The sequence below is a fragment of the Phocoena phocoena genome, chromosome X (assembly GCF_963924675.1).
Source record: "Phocoena phocoena chromosome X, mPhoPho1.1, whole genome shotgun sequence".
Taxonomy (NCBI): Eukaryota; Metazoa; Chordata; class Mammalia; order Artiodactyla; family Phocoenidae; genus Phocoena; species Phocoena phocoena.
Genome location: NC_089240.1, coordinates 128,153,821 through 128,172,331, shown reverse-complemented (window position 1 = coordinate 128,172,331; position 18,511 = coordinate 128,153,821). Strand labels below are relative to the sequence as shown.

Genomic DNA, 18,511 nt, shown 5'->3' with positions numbered 1-18,511 from the left:
GTGGGTTGTGATATTTTTGGCATTTTATTAAAAATGGAAAAAGTTATTTTAGTTATAAGCACTCTGGTGCTTCCTCCCCTCCCCCCCCAGGCAGACCCCATAGGTGTCAGGGAAAGGCAAGCCCCCTGGGGGGGGTGGGGGGCTAGAGCAGGGGCTGCTATGGCTACGAGAGGGTGAGCTGGTGATGTGAGCCGGGGCACCTGTCACATGACGCTCTCCACCACCACCACCTTGCTGCTCTCAGACACTGGGGTCAGGGTGGTCAGGCCCCTGACATCCGAGTCCTGAGCTCTGTACTCCAAGTGGTGGAGGCCCCAGACGGGCTGCGTCAGGTGCTGCCAGCGCTGCGGGAGAGAGGGACACGTTGGGTCCCTGGGGAGGGGCACCTGCTTGTCCCTGGCCTCTCTCCGCTTCCCGCCACCTGCCACCAACTTGGGGCCCGGGGCCGTGCCCCTCCTGACCAGGCCCCGCTCCCTACGCTAGGGAAATAGGGGTTCAGTGGAGGGCCGAGTGGCTGCTAGAACAGAGGCTAGGGACAGGCCTCTCCTCCGCCGCCACCACCTGAGCGAGGCCCTGGAGGGCCAACTCTCCTCCCGTACACCCCCCTCCGAGCTGGCCCAGAGGCTCCGGCACAACGGTCTGTCCCTCCTGGCGGGTGGGAGAAGGGGCAGGGCGCTCTGGAGGTCACGTCTCCACCCAACGGGAGGGAGGGATGGTGTGCGGGAGACGGGGCGCGGGGAACTGACCTCAGCCACGGTCCCCTTGGCCCTGAGGAGGCAGCCCAGGAGGTGGAGGGGCACACACAGCATGGAGGAGAGCGCGAAGCCCCAGCCCATGGCCTCGCCCCACCACGGGTACACGTAGGTGTTGTTGTAGACCAGCGGCTTGTAGTAGACCGTGTTGAAGATGAAGATGCCCTGCGGGCGAGAAGCCTCGCGCTCAGCCGGCAGCCACCACTGCGAGCCCTCAGTGTCCCTCGCCCTGCCCAGCCTCCCCCGGCCCTTACCATGCACACCAGCGGGGTGAAGAAAGACCAGCACCATTTCATCCAGGGGCAAGGTCGGTACCCGATCATGCAGGCCACGTCGTCCATGAAGCGGTCGGCTCCTGGGGTAACGTGAGGCCGGAGGGCCAGGGCTAGAGACGCACCACCCCTGACCGCACCGCACCCCCGGCTTGCCTGTCGGCCCAGACCTACCGTACACCCAGGCGATCACCACGCACTCCCAGAAGGCCTGCCAGAGTAGGGTGGTGCCGCTGGCTGAGTAGTAGTCAAACAGCTGGAAGACATACATCCCACCCTGGGGATGGAGCCAGGTCAGGGAAGGTGGCAGCCGGCAGCCTGAGGCCAGGGGCATCCCTCACCCTGCCCCTACTCACATCGGTCACCATGGAGAGATCAATGACAAAGCAGAGGGTACAGCAGAGGGCCACGGAGATCTCTCTTTGGAAACGGAAGTAATAGGAGGCCGGGAGGAGGTCCAGCAGGCCGGTGATGAAGCCTTCCACACCTACAAACTGTGGCCGGGCAACTCAGGCTGTGCCCCTCCCCACCCACCTGCCATCTCCCATCGCCCAGTGTGCCCTCTGCTCGCCAGGCCCCCTCCGCCCCACCTCCCAGCCCCCTCTCTTGCATCCCCCCTCTCAAACCTGGCTGTCAAGGCCAAGCAGCAGCAGCATGAAGAAGAACAGAGCAGCCCAGAGCGGGGCCACAGGCATCAGCGTGACGGCCCGGGGATAGGCGATGAAAGCCAGGCCAGGCCCTGAGGGGGAAGGGGCAAGGTGTGGACACCTGGAGCCCCCCCCACCCACGTCCTGTCCCCCTCCACCCTGCACCACGGTACCAGAGGATTGGACAATGCCAGGGCACCCTGTGGCCAAGGGCCTTTCGACTTCTGTCAAGACACTGCCGGGCCACTCGAGCCCTCGTGTGTGTGTGGGTGGGTGTGCGCGCGCGTGTGCGCGCCATACCAGGGGCTGGAAGGTTCCCGCGAGCCCTTGGTAGACCTGTACGCATTAAGAGTGGCGTGTCTGGCTCAGCCTTCTGTACCTGGGTTCCGGCAGCTACTGTGGTCGCAGATCACCACTGACCCAGAAAAGGCCGACCTTTCCCTCTACAACACTCAGGCAAGTGTGAGGGCCTACCCCGAGGCCCCTGGATACAGACGGATGGGGGCTCGGGGCTCCACGTGGCCTGGCCTGAGGTGGCTGGACAGCTGTGCCTCGCAGCTGCTCAGCCAGGCCTCCTGGCCCAGAGTGATGGGACAAATTGAGTTTGAATTGTTCTCATTTCTCAGAACGTCATTCTGTGTGCGTTCGCGTACACGGTCCGTTACGACAGCAGCTGCCGCTGCTCCGGAGGCCGGGCTGGGGCTTGGGGCGTCTTTACCTGATTCCGCCACCTTGGAGATGTGCACGCCCTGCTCTGTGGCCATGAAGCCCAGGATGGAGAAGACCACGAAGCCAGCAAAGAAGCTGGTCCCGCTGTTGATGAGTGCGAGGATGATGGCATCCCTGGGGGCAGAGGGGACCGTGTGGGCTGGTGAGACTGCCTGCTGCCCACGGGCAGGCAGGGCAGGGGTGGCAGAGCTGTAGTGCCTACTTGTAGCAGTTGTTGTTGAAGCGATTGTAGCTGCCCAGGGCCGTGAGGGCCCCCAGGCCAATGGCGTAAGAAAAGAAAATCTGGGTCCCGGCATCTATCCATACCTGGAGATGAGCGAGGGTAGAGCAGGTGTGAGGAGCCCTGCTAGACCACCCTGCTCCCGCACCATGTCCCCCCACCCGACCTCCACCTCACCTGAGGGGACGCCAGCTTCGACCAGTCAGGCTTGAGATAGTAGATGATGCCATCCACGGCTCCAGGCAGCAGCACTCCACGCACGAGCAGCACAACGAGGACCACATAGGGGAATGTAGCGGTGAAATACACGACCTGGGGGGCGGGGGTGCTCAGAGGGGTCCTGTGGCACCCACCTCCCCCGCCTGCACAGGGCTGCCAGGAAGGCCACCATCCCCGCCCGCCCCCCACCCCCCGCTGGCTGGTGTGCTCAGTGGTGAGGAGGGAGGCCACCCAGTGGCACCCCCTTCTACTCATCAGAGCCACGACTCCTCCCAAAGGAAGCTGGGTGCTTGGCTGGGGCACCAGCAGCCCCAAGGCGAGCACAGGTCAGCTGCAGAGGGAGGGAGAGGCAGGGCCCTCCCCTGGCAGGGAGCGAGGCCGCAGCCCGCAGGCAGGTCCCACGCCTCCCGTGCCGACTCCAGGTCCTGGTCTGCAGAGAGGCGGGGGTCCTTGGTGCCGGGGATTAGAACTCAGCTAGCCAGAGACAGAGGCAAGATCAAGACGACAGCAAAGGCCTCTGCCTCCCACGCAAGCAGCGCCAAGCGGCTGCTCTGCGGACCCTGCTGGAACGCTCCCGCCCTCCAGAGACCTGGCCGTGTCCCGCGTGTCCCGCAACCACCGGCAGGCTGTCGTATTGTGTGTCTGTTCACACAGTTGTCCCGACAACCTGACAGGGAGCCCCTGAGGGAGGGATGGGTCCACGCTCCCCACTGGGTCCCCGAGGGCAGACAGGCAGGTGAGAGAGACAGACCGAGAAGGTCAAAAGCTGATGCAGAACCAGAACCGAGAGAAACTGGAAGGGAGGGAAGGCGAGCCAGGGAAGGCGAGCCAGGGATGCCCCCCACCCCAGGGAAGGGGCAGCCGCTGCCGGGGCCACTCCACCTCCACTCGGGAGGGAAGGCTGCCGGGCCTGGAGGCGCAGGGTGGAGAGGACTCTCCAGCCAGGGGGTGGGGATCAAGTGGTCCGGACTGAAGTCCCTGCCCCTCCTCGGGCTCTGGCCCTGGTGCCATCTCCTCCCCTGGCAGCAGTGTTTGCTGGCAGACACCCACACCCCCCAGGCAGTGCTGCCCCCAGGCCTGCCGTCACCCCAGCTGTACCTTTCCTGTTGACTTGACCCCCTTCCAGACACAGAAGTAGACCAGCACCCAGCAGGCCAGCAGACACAGGGTCACCTCCCAGTTGAGGGCCCCCGGAACCTCCAGCCCCCCGGAGAGCCTCAAGACTTTGTTCCTGGGGGAGGGAAAGCCCATGAGGGCTGTGCCAGCAAAGGGCCAGGAGACTGGGGGTGGCCCTGGGGTGGCGCCTCCCCCCCCCCCGCTGCCACAGCCCTTGCATCCAGCCGGTCTCCCCCATGCACCAGGTCAGCCTGGGCCAAGCCTGCAGCCTGAAGTCGCTTTAGTCTGTGTCCCCGGAGCCTTGGAGCCCCTGGCGGCCCGGCCCCACGCCGTCCCCAGCGGGCCCAGCAGCAGCCCCCCGCTTCCCTCCCTAGGCGGGCAGGCACCGCCCACTCCACATCCCTGGCCTCATCCCCCCAGGGCCGGGCCCCGACACACGTGCGCGTGCACACGCACACACATGCAGACTTGAGCTACGTGTGGGAGACCAGAGAGACAGGCGGGGCCTGGCCCAGAGGTGCCTGACTCACTCCCAGAACTCGATGACAGGGGACCGGCGGTCAGCAAGTTGGTCACAAGTGAGGTTGGCCAGGGTGGCATTGGCACAGTCTTCGTGGCGGAAGATCTCCACACAGTCGGGAGTGTTCCAGGTATGGCCACACGTGGCCCAGGGCAGCGTGGTGGTGAAGGACTTCACCAAATAATAGAAGCCCCAGGCCAGCACCATGATGTAGTAGGTGTTGCAATAGAAGACGATCACCATGGAGGCGTAGCCCAGGCCTGGAGAGGAGCAGAGTTTCCGTGCAGGCTCTTTTCTGGCCAGTTCCCCACCGTCCCCACTATCTACGTGGCCAGGCACTGCCAGCGGTCCCTGCTGGACCCCAACATCCTGCTCCCTGCATCTGCCATCCTCCCCCTCCCCCGCCATCCGTGCAACTAGATCCTTCTCTGTTGCTGTCCAACCAGACCTCTCCAAGTCCCCTTGGAGTCTCCCTTGCACTGTGTCCCCAGCGCTAGGCTAACTCCTCAATCTGTCCCCGCAAATCAGCCCCTGCTCCCTGCCCCCGCCCTGCTTCACCTCCTGCATCCTCCCCAGCCCCAAAGCAGAGCACACATCCTGCCCCCATCTGAGAGTCAAGTCCTTTTGTTTCCCTAGTCTCACATACCTGTCCCCTTCTACTGGGTCCCACTGCCACCATGATGGTTGAAGGAAGGCCATGCCTCCACCTGCCCCCCACCCAATGGCCTCCCGTAGCAGCAGCTGGGGGGTTTTCTGGGGACCTGGGGCAGCGTGGGAGACAGTCACCCTCTCAGCAGGCAACCTCGGCCAGTCACTTACTTCATCTCTCTGTGCCCCAGCCTCCGAGGACGGTAACAGTAGGACCTACCTCCTAGGGCCTTGAGCTGATGGGGGAACACTGCCCACACACAGAAGGGGCTTGGTGGTAACCCTGCCCACTGGTCCTTCCCTTCAGACCCTGAACTTTCAATGGCTCCCGTCCCAGCTCCTTAGGATGGCCCTCTGGCTTCTCCTGCCATCGCGTCTCACACCCAGCCACCCTCTTTTCAGCCCCAGCGAGCCAAGTATACTCGGCAGGGCCTGTCCCGGGCGCTGCTGGGACTGGGCTTTCTTGCCCTGGTGGAGAGGTCCATCCCCCACTCTAGTCTCCACCTCCCCAAGGTCAGCCAGGTGGTCTGCACGTCCTCCAGGTTCTCCCTCACAGCTTGGGGGGCATCCCAGGCCTGGTGCTCAGACTTGAGGTTTCTCAAGTGGGTACCAGCTTTGCCCCAGTGGCGGGAAAGGGGCGAGGCCCCGGAGGGAGAGGGTGCGAGGGGCTGCCTGGGGCTGCTCACCTTTGAACAGGGGGCAGATGTTCCACACGTTGATGCTGCCGGCCTTCATGAACTGGCCCAGCGAGATCTCCAAGAAGAAAATGGGGATTCCTCCGACCAGGGCGATCAGGATGTAGGGAATGAGGAACACACCTGGGGGATGAAGCTCAAGGTGGCCACTTGCACAGGGTGGCCCCTTAGCCATGTGGGGACTTGACCCAAACTCCTCAGCCAGGCCAGGCCAGCCAGCCTGGCTTTCAGAAGCCCTGGGAGGCGGGTGGAGCCCCAGCTTCAGGCTCCGCCCAGGGCCCATCATAACTTCCCACTGAGTGAATCAGTGCAAGGGGTGGCTGCTGACTCAGGGGCCCAAGGTGAACAGTCTTGGGGAGGTGGAGTGTCGAGGGGCCTACGGCAGCCCCTGGGCCTTAGAGCCCTGTTTCCTGGGCTGGGGGTCCCCTACAAGGCTTCTGCCCCTACTCACCTACGGTGACCTAACTAACGGGCACGGAGGACACACGCACTTGTGGACACAAGCCACTCCGTGGCCAGCGCTCAGGCCCGGGGACATGCCGAGCTTGGGCGAGGGGAAGGGAGCCCTGGCCTGTGCCGGCACCCAGACTCTTTCCTGCAAGTGTGAAGGTGCAGGGGAGAGGGTGGGTGGGTAGGTGGGTAGCAGTCGTCTGCCAGTGGGCAGAGTGGAGGGTGCCTGAAAGGGCATATGAGCAAGGACAGGAGACAAGGTTGGGGGAGGCTGGCAGGGACCTCAGGCTGGGGGTGGGGGAGCCCTTCTCCTCTCCAGGCCCCCTACCCTTGCCCCCGCTCGGCACTCTCCACTACTCAAAAGCTGAGCTTGGTTGCAGCTTGCTTGGCTTCAGGTCTCAGCATCCTTCTTGCTTGTGACCTTGGGCAAAGGCCTTCTCTCTGGGCCTCAGTTTCCCACCCGTCATCTAGTCCCTGCGGCTTCCCACCAACCCTGGTGCCGCTTTGCAGTCACAGGACACACGCGTGCCCATCGCTGTTGCTAAGCTGGGCTGGGGCGGGCATGGGGTGTGCATGCAGTGTGTCCAGCGGCGGCGCCAGGCGGCCCAGGCTGCAGGCTTCCCAAGCCTGGCTCAGGCACCCAGTGTTCCAGGCCCAGGCTAGAGGGGAGGGAGGGGAGGGGAGGGAAGGGGAGAGAGGGGAAGAGAAGAGAGGAGGGAAGGGAGGGGAAAGCAGAGGGAGGGACAGAGTGGCCCATTGTGTGTGTGTTCGTGTGTGCACACGTGGGGGGCCCACACAATGTGCCACTTGTGTGCCTGACCTGTGGGGGCAGCCAGGGCTCCTCACCTCTGGAAGCCCCCCCAAGGGGGAGGCCTCGCCTTGCCACCTCGGTGGCCAATCACTTCGGGCCCAGAGTCTGTGGGGGCAGCTCGGCGTTTTCGGCAGGAGGCTCGCCGGCCCCCTCCCCCCACACGCTGCCAGGCACATGACCGGCCGCGGGGGGGGGGGGGGGGGGCGGAGACCGCCCGGCTGGGCCACCGCGCGGCGACGGCGGGCGAGGGGCTGCCCCCGGCCGTCCCGGGGGGGGCCTCCCCACCCCCTGGACTTCGCACGGGCGCCCCGGCGGGGCCGGCGGCAGGCGGGGGAGGGGCCCGCGCTCACCTCCGCCGTTCTTGTAGCACAGGTAGGGGAAGCGCCACACGTTGCCCAGGCCCACGGCGAAGCCCACGCAGGACATGATGAAGTCCATCTGGCGCGTCCAGGTCTCGCGCGGTGGCACGGCCAGGTGGCCGCCAGGCGCCCCCAGGCCCGCGGGGCCGTCGGCCTTGGCCGGGGCCCCGTCGGGCCCGGGCGCGATCAGGGGGCCCTTCTTCTCGTCGCCGGACACGCTGTAGATGCCGTTCTTGGCGCCCTTCTTCGCCATGGCCGGGGGCGCGGCGCCCCGCGGGAGCGGGCGGGCGGCGGGGGCGCTGGCGGCACTGGGGGGGGGCCCGAAGGCGCGGGCCCGCCGGGGGCCGGGGGCGGCCGGACCGGGGGTCGGGGCGGCGGGCGGGCGGCGGGCGGGGTGCGGGACGGCGGGGGCGGCGCGGTCAGAAGCAGTCCACGAAGCACTTGAAAGTGAGCCTGAAGAATCTCATGTGTGTCGGGGGCCCGGGGGCGCGCGGGCGGCGGCGGGGCCCGGCCGGGCGGCGGCGGCGGCGGCTCCCGAGGCTCCTGCCCGCAGCTCCCGCGGTGGCGGCGGCGGCGCTGGCGGCGGCGGCGGCGGCTCGGCCGGCCCGAGGCTCAGCCTAACGGGGCGCGGGTGGCAGCCGGAGCCCACCGGAGCCCACTGTCTGCGAGCTGCGGCCGGAGCAGGGGCCTACGGCCCGCGCCCCCCGCCCCGGCCCGGACCCGCGCGGCTGCTCGGCTCGCCCGCGGCTCCCCCGGCGGCGGCCTAGGCGCGCTCGCCCCTCCTTCCTGGCGGCGGCGGCGGCGGCGGCTCCAGCCGCTCTCGGGGCCGCGGCGGGCTCAGCGACTCGCCACTGCGCTGCGATCCTGCTTCTCCTCCCCGGCCCGACCGGCTGCCGCTTAAGAACCGACTTCGGGATGATGTCACTGTCGCCCCACCCCCACGACTGGACTGCTCCCCCTCCCCCTCCTCCGTCCCTCCCTCCCGCCTGCCCTCCCCGTCACTCCGCCCACCTCCCCCCGCCCTCCTCCCGAGGAGGCGACGCCGCTCCAGCGGGAAGCTGGATGGCTGCTACCTGGGGCGCCGGCCAGCACCTCCTTCCCAGGAGCCGAACCGCCCCTGACCGCAGGTTCACCCGGGCCTGGTTCACGTCGACCCTCCTAACCTGCCCTTCCCGGTTCTGGGCCAGCAACTACCCTGGCTGCCTTCTCGACATCCTTGCCCCACCTCTTCCCTCCTCCTTCCAGCCTGTCCCATCTCGGGCCCTTCTCTGACTCCCAGCTGCAGCTTGGGCCACTGTTGGGTACCAAGGCCTACAGCTTTCCGGCTCCCCTGCACCAGAGGGGGTGCAGGGTGCTTCCGCCTCCTGCAGGGCTGGGCCCAGCTGGCCAAATCGGGGAACGGCTGGGGCGGGGGTGTGGGTATGCCTCCAGGTGTGTGCTGTGGGGCTTTGCCAAGACCCTGTCTCCTGCCATTCGGCCCTCCCTGAGGGACACAGCACTGGTAGCTGGGGGTCAGGGTCCCAGCTCTTGGAGTGACAGGTCTCCGTGAGTCTCCTAAGCAGGCAGAGGGGAGCCTGCCCAACCGAGGGACAATGCTACACCTTTTCACCAAAGTGGAGGGTGGTAGGGATGCCTGCCACCCCTACCCCTGCCTGACTTATGTGAGACTCTGGCAGGAGTAGGGTAAGGCTGCCCCCTGGTGCTTGGTAGGTGCACAGACCCTCCCCCAGAGGCCTCAGCTAAGAGGGCCCAGCTCCGCACCCTCTATGCTTCTCTCCCCAGGGACCTGCAGGCCTCCCCAGCAAGGGCAAGGTTGTTCAGCTGCTTCCCCATCAGCGGCTGAGCAGCCTGTTCGGAATTTTCCGGGGCCAAGAGTAGCTATAGGATGGGGAAGGAAGGGGTCATTATCCTGGCTGGAGATGTGAAGTGTGCCCACCCCCACCCCTGACCCCAGTCCCAGGCTCCCCAGTCGCCACGCTGCAGTCCCCAGATGGCTCATCCCGTTAAGCTAAACCCGCAGCCATCCGGGCGGCTTTAGGAAGAAAAGCAGTTCCGGCCTGAGCCAGCTTGAACCTGTTAGGTGAGGGAGGGGCGGCATCTGCACCCAGGCTTGCTGGAGGAGCCTTAACGGGCCTGTGTGGGAGACAGGCGGGGTCTCCAGTGTTTAGGTGGGGCGGGGGCACTGGAGGCTCGGGAACCCTCGAGGGGGCGGGGTCCCAGTGCTCCTCGGGAGACCCAATCTCGAGTCTTCCCTGGCCCAGCCTACGAGTGACCCATAGATGGCCTGGGGAAGCAGGGGCCACCCTCAGGGCAAGGACTGAGGGGGAAGGGGCCCGGCCCAGTGAACCGCAGGCACCCCTATGCAGTCTGAGAGGGGAAAGAGGATCCGGTGGAGTAAGTGGAGGGGAAGGGGCAGGGCGTGCTTGCGGCCGAGGGTGTGACGCCTGCAAGGGGAGGGCGTTCGTTAGCTGGCGGTGACCTGGTTGAGGGCTGGCTTCGATGGAGAGGCCGGATGGCGCCAGGGGAAGCTCAGGGAAGTGAGGCCGTGGCCGGGGGCAGGAGACTCAAGAATTTAAGAACTTGCTTGTCCGAGGAGCTTGGTGGGGAGAGAAGGCAGGGGCTGGGGAAGGACGTGGTGAGCTGATTGCACTTTGGGAATGGCACTTTTGAAGACGGCAGAGGGTGAACCGAGCAAGGCCGAGGGAGCTTGAGAAGCAGGGGTGGGGACCTCGGCTGCCGTGCCCAGGAGGGGAGGGGACGTGTTCCAAGGCCAGTGGCAGGACCGGGAGGGAACTGCCACCTGCGGCTGCCGTTGTCTCTGTGGGCTCAGAGGCTGCTAAGAGCGAGGTGGCTTCGCTGGAGGTGGCTGAAGAGAGCTGCGAAGGGCGAGCCGGCTGCAGAGAGCGGCTACCGCCGCTCCAGGGACCACCACCAGCCACTCGGAGCACGGGCCTCCGCATCTGGGGGTGCAACAGGCCCCCAGACCACACTCGACAGGGCCACACCCTCGCTCCCTCCCCCTCGCCAGTCTTCCCCAGTGGGCGATGAGACCACCCCCTGCCTCCGCAGCCCCCACGTGGTCTCCTCCTGTGGCCCGTGCACCACGTGCTTCTCTCAGCAGCAGAGATCTGACCGGTTCCTCCCCACGTACGCTCTTCCCTGTGCTTTCCTCTATGCTGAAGATCAACCTACATTCTCCCCCAAGGCGTGCGAGATCGGGCACGAGCTGGCCCGCGGGCTCTCCAGAGCTGGAGGGCGCTGCGCCTCCCCCGCACCTCCTTCCGATCCTGTGGGATTCAGCTCACCTGCCACCTGGCCCAGGAGGCTAAAGAGGGAGACTCGGGAGCCCTCGACCCCTGCACACAAGCTGCACCGCCTCCCGTGTCCAGACGGGGTGAGCTGGGCTTTGGAGATGCATGAGGTTCACGAACCCGTCCTCGCCTCTGGCGGGATGATCAGGCAGGAGTTTCTCAAAGTGGGAGCTGGGGTCGGAACTCTGGCCTCCGATGTGTTGACCCGAGCAGTCCTTAGGAGTGTCTCAACTGATAGGGACGCCTACAGTGTTCCAACAGAGGCAGAGGGGTTCCCAGCCCTCGGTGGGTTCTCAGGGCCTCGCAAAGGTGTATTTGCCAACACCCCCTCCCCCTGCGGCAGACCCTCAGCTGAGGGCAGGAGGTTGCCCCGCGCCGGGCCCCGGTATTGATGGCCCTTCGAGGCTGGTTCCCAAGCACGTGCACGAGGGGGTGGGTGTGCCCTACCACGGCTCCCGGGTGAGAAGCAAAGCGTTGCCCAGGCAGAAGCCACAGTTAGGCTGGGGGTGAGAGTAGGAGCTGAGGAGGAAGGGGAGGGGATGAGGGGAGAGCTGGAAGGGGGGCGGGGAGGGAGGGCTCCCATTGTCCAGGGAGGCCTGGGGATTTGGGCTGGGGATTGGACCCAGTGCCTGCAGCGACCGTGGACCTCGGAGTGGGCGGGGTGGGAGGGCGTCCGGGCCCCGGGTCGACTGGTTATGCCTAGAGGACCTCGCAGCTGGAGATGGGTGGGTGGGGGGGCCCTCCTCTTTGGAGGCTGCCAGGCATGGGGAGCTTTGCAATTAGAATTAGCTGGGAACAAAGGGACGGCTGGAGTCTACCTTGAAGGGCTTTGTGCTTCCAACTGCTGGGAAGGGGAGAAAGGCGCAGGCTGCCCGGGAGGCTGGGGGGAGGGCAACCTGAGAGGCCCGGGGCCTGCTCACCGCGGCCCCTGCACGGCACCCCTGGTCCACCGTGTCCATCCACGCAGAACCCCCAGCAGGGTTTCTGAAATTCGTTTTCTACGTGTTTCTCTTTTAAGATTTTTTTTGATGCGGACCATTTTAAAGTTTTTATTGAATTTATTACAATATTGCTTCTGGTTTTTGTTTTTCTTTTTTTATGTTTTGGTTTTTTTAGCCGCGAGGCGTGTGGGATCTTAGCTCCCCGACCAGGGATCGAAGCCGCACCCCCTGCATTGGAAGCGCGGAGTCTTAACCACTGGACCGCCAGGGAAGTCCCCGTTTTTATGTTTTAAATAAACTTTTTCTAACAGAATAGCTTTAGATGCACAACTGCAGAGATAGGAGTGAGAGTCCCCACACACCTACACACAGCTTCCCCTGTTACTAACACTCTCCATCGTGTGGTCCCTTTGTTAAAATTATCAACCAATATTATACATGATCACCAGCTAAAATCCAGAGTGTTTTTTTTTTTTTTTTTTTTTTTTTGCCCTGTGTCCTGGAGCTTGGAAGCTGCCAGTACTGAAGACATGACACCGAGGGGACCGGAGTCCTTACATTACGTGGCCCAAGACCGCATGCCTGATCTCTGCCAACAAAAGGAGGGTTAAAGTCCAGAGTCTTATTCATATGTCCTTGACTTTCCCCTCACCTCTTTTTTCTGCCCCATGATCCCACACTGCATCGGCGTTGTGTCTTCTTAGGCTCTTCTGGGCCGCGACTGTCCTCGTTTTTGGTGTTGTGGCGGAGGTCCTGCAGGACCCCTCAGGGTTTTTCTGTCATGAGTAGACATGGTGATGGTTACTGAGAGGAGGACCACGGAGGTGAAGTGCCCTTCTCATCACATCCCAGCAAGACTCCATGCTTTGAACACGACTCCCACTGTCCGTGTCGACCTGGGTCACCTGGCTGAGGTCCTGTTTGTTCATCAGGTGTCTCCACTTTGAATTTAATCTTCCCCCTTTCCATCCTGTCCTCTTGGGAACAAAGTCACTATCCATGGCCCACGCCTGAGGAGCCATCGAGAGAAACAGGATCCGACAAAAACTGGTTAGAGCCAGTTAGGCCCAAGATGGTGGAAGATTCACTTCCAGTAGACCTTGAGCCCCATTGTAATGCATTAACATGCTAAATGACACCCCCACAGGTGCCACGACAGTTCCCAGGCTGACCATAAAAGGCCAAAAAGAGGGCGATGGCCCAGTTCCTGTTGCTCTCCACCCCTTCTCCAGAATAGTTGGGATAACCCTCCCACTCCCAAAGAGCTCCCCACTAAGACGCATATTAGATAATTGGGGAAAATGTAGACAGGATGGTTTAAGAAAAAAAATTAATTTTCTTTTGCAATATTGCATGGCCCTATACAAACTAGGGGTCCAAAAGATCTGGCCAGAAAATGGGTCATTGAATGACAATACCATCTTGTAGGTGGACCTGTTCTGTAAAAGGAAAGGTAGATGGGGTGGGAGTCCCATCTGTTCAAATGTTCATGACCCTATTCTAAGATCCAGGTCTAAAGAACTCCTGCCGGGTGTGCCTGGCTCACATCCCTTCAAAGTGCCTTCTTCCCCCACGGGAGCCTGATGTTTTAGGTGATCCCCTTATGAGACCACCTCCCCGAGGTCCACAACCGGGAACTCCTACCCGGCCCCCCCCACCAATTCTGAGGAGGGACAGTCTTCCGGCCTGTTTACCCCTAACGCCACATCTGGGCAGCTATGGGACCCCAAACACCCCTGAATCAGCCCACAGATTTGGCCTTTGGAGTATTCAACAATAGAGATAAGGTTGAAGAGGTAAAAAGGATTCAGGGACAACAGCGAAAAGCACAGTTATTGGCGGCAGCCCTAACCCCTGCACCACCTCAGGGTTACCCTCCCTTACAGAAGCCCATGACGGGGACAGGATCCAGGAAGCCTGGATCAGGGCCACTGTCTCGCCAGGAAAGGATCTGTTTTAAGTGTGGCCAAGAGGGCCACTGGAAGGACAAATGCTCCCTGTATGGGAAAAGTCCACTGGGATCCTGCCCGACGTGCAAACGAGAGGGCCACCGGAAGTGGGACCACCCCCAGTCCCGATGGGGACTCTGAGCCCCCAAACCAATGACGGCCAAGAGGACCTAAGACTGTTGGGGCCCGGGACCCTCCCTGGCTCCCCAAGGACACCTGGTCATTTCTCTGGAGGAGCTGAAAGTGAGTTTTTTTTTTCCTCAAAGAATTGAGTGGCCACCTCAATGATATCAAAAGACTGACACACTCATTCACCTATGTTGGAATGTTTTACTTGCCCTCATCTAGCTTAGGGGAGAAGGCCTCCTTCACCCCAAATTCCTATCAGCGATGGTTAGTTTAGTCAGACCAGTGGCCTCCCATTTTGGTAATTTATTTATAAACACTTTTGAGGATCCTCCCTGGGTTTAAGAAGCTCTCTGATCGTGGCCCTCGAGGCTGGCCTACAGCCTCACGTGGTCCCATTTCTAAAGGTAGCCTGACGATAGCAGCTCCGCCAGGGACCTCTGCGTCCCAGGCAGCGGGGTTCACTTGAGAAACAACCTGGGGTGGAGGGGAGACCCCCTCTGGCTTGGGATTGAGGCAGGCTCCCACAGGCAAGAGCAAATCATTTTTCTTGGCGGGTGCCTTCTCCGTGAGGGTCTCCAGCTTGCACTATTGTCTGGAATTCAGTGAGCAAGTTCCTTCCCAGCAGGGGGACGGGGCACTGGGGGACGGGGCACTGGGGGACGGGGCACTCAGGCATGAGCAGAGCTGATGTGTGAAGGTCCCACTTCCCAGCAAGCAGCTGAATTGCTTGGTCTTATCATACACGATTGGGAGGACGCGGGGCCTGAGCCATCAGTCAGCACAGACTAGGCGGCCCCCATAGCTGGTAAGAAAATAACCTTCCTACCGTCCGCGCCAAGGGTTACCAGAGGCTCTTTACCGAAAGCTCGGTCTCTGTGCACCGGTGCCCAATCAAATCTTGGAGACAGAGTTTTAGGGGAAGTAGAAAAGGAGAGCTTTACTGCTCTGCCAGACAAAAGGGGGCACAGCGGGCTCCTGCCTCGAAAAGCTACGTGTCCCCCGCCCACGAGGATTTGAGGAGGGGTTTTATAACAATGGTTCAAAGTCAGGGTTCCCGACAAGATCGGGGTGTGTGTAGGGCTTTCACTCCCTTAATCTCGCCTCAGGTAGTGTGTCCTGACCTGGAGGAGCTTCTCGGGTCCCTTTAATCTCGCCTCAGGTAGTGTGTCCTGACCTGGAGGAGCTTCTCGGGTCCCTTTAATCTCGTCTCAGGTGGTTTCTTGGCCGCTTCTCCCTTGATCAGCAACTGTTCAGCTCTGCCCTTTGGAACCCAGGGAAGGTCACGGAGGCTGGACTCTTGCCTACAAGAAACGAGGGACAAAAGTGCCTCCGGAAGGTTATTTTCTTACCAGCTATGGGGGCCGCCTAGTCTGTGCTGACTGATGGCTCAGGCCCCGCGTCCTCCCAATCGTGTATGATAAGACCAAGCAATTCAGCTGCTTGCTGGGAAGTGGGACCTTCACACATCAGCTCTGCTCATGCCTGAGTGCCCCGTCCCCCAGTGCCCCGTCCCCCAGTGCCCCGTCCCCCTGCTGGGAAGGAACTTGCTCACTGAATTCCAGACAATAGTGCAAGCTGGAGACCCTCACGGAGAAGGCACCCGCCAAGAAAAATGATTTGCTCTTGCCTGTGGGAGCCTGCCTCAATCCCAAGCCAGAGGGGGTCTCCCCTCCACCCCAGGTTGTTTCTCAAGTGAACCCCGCTGCCTGGGACGCAGAGGTCCCTGGCGGAGCTGCTATCGTCAGGCTACCTTTAGAAATGGGACCACGTGAGGCTGTAGGCCAGCCTCGAGGGCCACGATCAGAGAGCTTCTTAAACCCAGGGAGGATCCTCAAAAGTGTTTATAAATAAATTACCAAAATGGGAGGCCACTGGTCTGACTAAACTAACCATCGCTGATAGGAATTTGGGGTGAAGGAGGCCTTCTCCCCTAAGCTAGATGAGGGCAAGTAAAACATTCCAACATAGGTGAATGAGTGTGTCAGTCTTTTGATATCATTGAGGTGGCCACTCAATTCTTTGAGGAAAAAAAAAACTCCTTGTTTTATAAATCTAGTCTGTACAGGATCAGAGGTGTAGCTCCAGAAATAATCCAAATACCACCAATCCTTTACCACTCCTCAAACCTCCCCTACTTATCTTAAGAGGCTTGTAGGTATGGAGGGAAAACAATTTTTTTTTCTGGCCTTAAGGGGACAAAGTCATCCTAGAAGGAACTTGCCTTTTGCTCCTCAGGCCTTTGAGATACAAATGCTCTACCTGTTCTTCTCCAGGAACCCGTAGCTCTGCCATCTCTTGAAAATGCACATCTTGAGCAGGAGAAGCTAACACATTCACCTAATGAAGGACATCTTGGTTGCTTCCAGTTTTGGCCCATTCTGAATAAAGCTGCTATGAACATTTTGTGCTGGTTTTTCTGTGGACATAAAATTTCAAATCCTTTGAGTAAAATACCAAGGAGTGCGGTTGCTGGATTGTATGGTAAGAGTATGTTTAGTTTTGTAAGAAACTGCTAGACTGTCTTCCAAAGTGGCTGCACCATTTTGCATCCCCTCCAGCAACGAATGAGAGTTCCCGTAGCTCCACATCCTCGCCAGCATTTGGTGTTGTCAGTGGTCCAGATTTTGGCCATTCTCAGAGGTGTGTAGTGGTGTCTCATCGTTGTTTTAATTTGCAATTCCCTAATGTTGTGTTGATGATGTTAAACATCTTTTCATATGCTTATTTCCTCTCTGTATTTCTTCTTTGGTCAGGTATCTGTTCAGATATTTGGCCCCCTTTTTAAAAAAATTTTCTTTGAATTTTATTTTATTTATTTTTTTATACAGCAGGTTCTTATTAGTTATCCATTTTATACATATTAGTGCATATATGTCAATCCCAATCTCCCAATTCATCCCACCACCAGCCCCCCTCCGCCACTTTCACGCCTTGGTGTCCGTACATTTGTTCTCTACATCTGTGTCTCTATTTCTGCCCTGCAAACCAGTTCATCTGTACCATTTTTCTAGGTTCCACATATATGCGTTAATACACGATATTTGTTTTTCTCTTTCTGACTTACTTCACTCTGTATGGGTCTCTAGACCCATCCACGTCTCTACAAATGACCCAATTTTGTTCCTTTTTATGTCTGAGTAATACTCCATTGTATATATGTACCACATCATCTTTATCCATTCATCTGTCGATGGGCATTTAGGTTGCTTCCATGACCTGGCTATTGTAAATAGTGCTGCAATGAACACTGGGGTGCATGTGTCTTTTTGAATTATGGTTTTCTCTGGGTATATGCCCGGTAGTGGGATTGCTGGGTCATATGGTAGTTCTATTTTTAGTTTTCTAAGGAACCTCCATACTGTTCTCCATAGTGGCTGTATCAATTTACATATCCACCAACAGAGCAAGAGGGTTCCCTTTTCTCCACACCCTCTCCAGCATTTGTTGTTTGTAGATTTTCTGATGATGCCCATTCTGACTGGTGTGAGGTGATACCTCATTGTAGTTTTGATTTGCATTTCTCTAATAATTAGTGATGCTGGGCAGCTTTTCATGTGCTTCTTGGCCATCTGTATGTCTTCTTTGGAGAAATGTCTATTTAGGTCTTCTGCCCATTTTTGGATTGGGTTGTTTGTTTCTTTAATATTGAGCTGCATGAGCTGTTTATATATTTTGGAGATGAATCCTTTCTCCAGTGATTCATTTGCAAATATTTTTTCCCATTCTGAGGGTTGTCTTTTCGTCTTGTTTGTAGTTTCCTTTGCTTTGCAAAAGCTTTTAAGTTATATTAGGTCCCATTTTTTAATTTTTGTTTTTACTTCCATTACTCTAGGAGGGGGATCAAAAAAGGTCTTGCTGTGATTTATGTCATAGAGTGTTCTGCCCGTGTTTTCCTCTAAGAGTTTTATAGTGTCCGGTCTTAAATTTAGGTCTTTAATCCACTTTGAGTTTATTTTTGTTCATGGTGTTAGGGAGTGTTCTAATTTCATTCTTTCACATGTAGCCGTCCAGTTTTCCCAGCACCACTTATTGAAGAGGCTGTCTTTTCTCCATTGTATATTCGTGCCTCCTTTATCAAAGGTAAGGTGACCATATGTACGTCGGTTTACCTCTGGGCTTTCTATCCTGTTCCATTGATCTGTATTTCTGTTTTTGTGCCAGTACCATATTGTCTTGATTACTGTAGCTTTGTAGTATAGTCTGAAGTCAGGGAGTCTGATCCCCCCAGCTCCATTTTTTTCCCTCAAGACTGCTTTGGCTATTTGGGGTCTTTTGTGTCTCCATACAAATTTTAAGATATTTTGTTCTAGTTCTGTAAAAAAATGCCACTGGTAATTTGATAGAGATTGCATGAAATCTGTAGATTGCTTTGGGTAGTATAGTCATTTTCACAATATTGATTCTTCCAATCCAAGAACATGGTATATCTCTCCATCTGTTTGTGTCATCTTTGATTTCTTTCATCAGTGTCTTATAGTTTTCTGCATACAGGTCTTTTACCTCCTTAGGTAGGTTTATTCCTAGGTATTTTATTCTTTTTGTTGCAATGGTGAATGGGATTGTTTCCTTAATTTACCTTCCTGATCTTTTGTTGTTAGTGTATAGGAATGCAAGTGATTTCTGTGCATTAATTTTGTATCCTGCAACTTTACCAAATTCATTGATTAGCTCTAGTAGTTTTCTGGTGGCATCTTTAGGATTTTCTATGTATAGTATCATGTCATCTGCAAACCGTGACAGTTT

General features: G+C 58.9%; 1 protein-coding gene and 1 non-coding gene across 3 annotated transcripts; both read right to left on the bottom strand.

The window, feature by feature from the left end:
- Positions 1–7,798, bottom strand: SLC6A8 (solute carrier family 6 member 8). Of its 2 annotated transcripts, none has more exons than XM_065900847.1 (13): positions 7,430–7,798; positions 5,810–5,941; positions 4,486–4,735; positions 3,938–4,070; positions 2,798–2,932; positions 2,603–2,706; positions 2,390–2,514; positions 1,651–1,763; positions 1,381–1,518; positions 1,199–1,301; positions 1,007–1,107; positions 747–917; positions 1–344 (listed from the first exon to the last, which is right to left on the bottom strand). In XM_065900847.1, the coding sequence occupies exons 1-13, from the start codon at positions 7,689–7,691 to the stop codon at positions 204–206; spliced, it is 1,908 nt and encodes a 635-aa protein (XP_065756919.1). In that variant the 5' UTR covers positions 7,692–7,798; the 3' UTR covers positions 1–203. The 2 variants fall into 2 exon arrangements, with proteins under 2 accessions (XP_065756919.1, XP_065756920.1); XM_065900848.1 differs by having other exon boundaries at positions 204–344; positions 2,390–2,484; positions 7,430–7,691.
- Positions 7,799–12,182: 4,384 nt separating this feature from the next.
- LOC136143147 (small nucleolar RNA SNORA57) lies at positions 12,183–12,296 on the bottom strand. Its single transcript, XR_010657847.1, has one exon. It is a non-coding gene; the product is annotated as a small nucleolar RNA SNORA57 (small nucleolar RNA).
- Positions 12,297–18,511: the final 6,215 nt, after the last annotated feature.

Excerpts from the sequence above, each read along its gene's own strand:
- SLC6A8 (XM_065900847.1), bottom strand. The coding sequence starts at position 7,691 with ATGGCGAAGAAGGGCGCCAAGAACGGCATCTACAGCGTGTCCGGCGAC. Across the intron at positions 1,302-1,380 it reads ATCTCTCCATGGTGACCGAT|GGTGGGATGTATGTCTTCCA; the intron begins GTGAGTAGGGGC and ends CTCCATCCCCAG. Across the intron at positions 918-1,006 it reads TCACCCCGCTGGTGTGCATG|GGCATCTTCATCTTCAACAC; the intron begins GTAAGGGCCGGG and ends TCTCGCCCGCAG.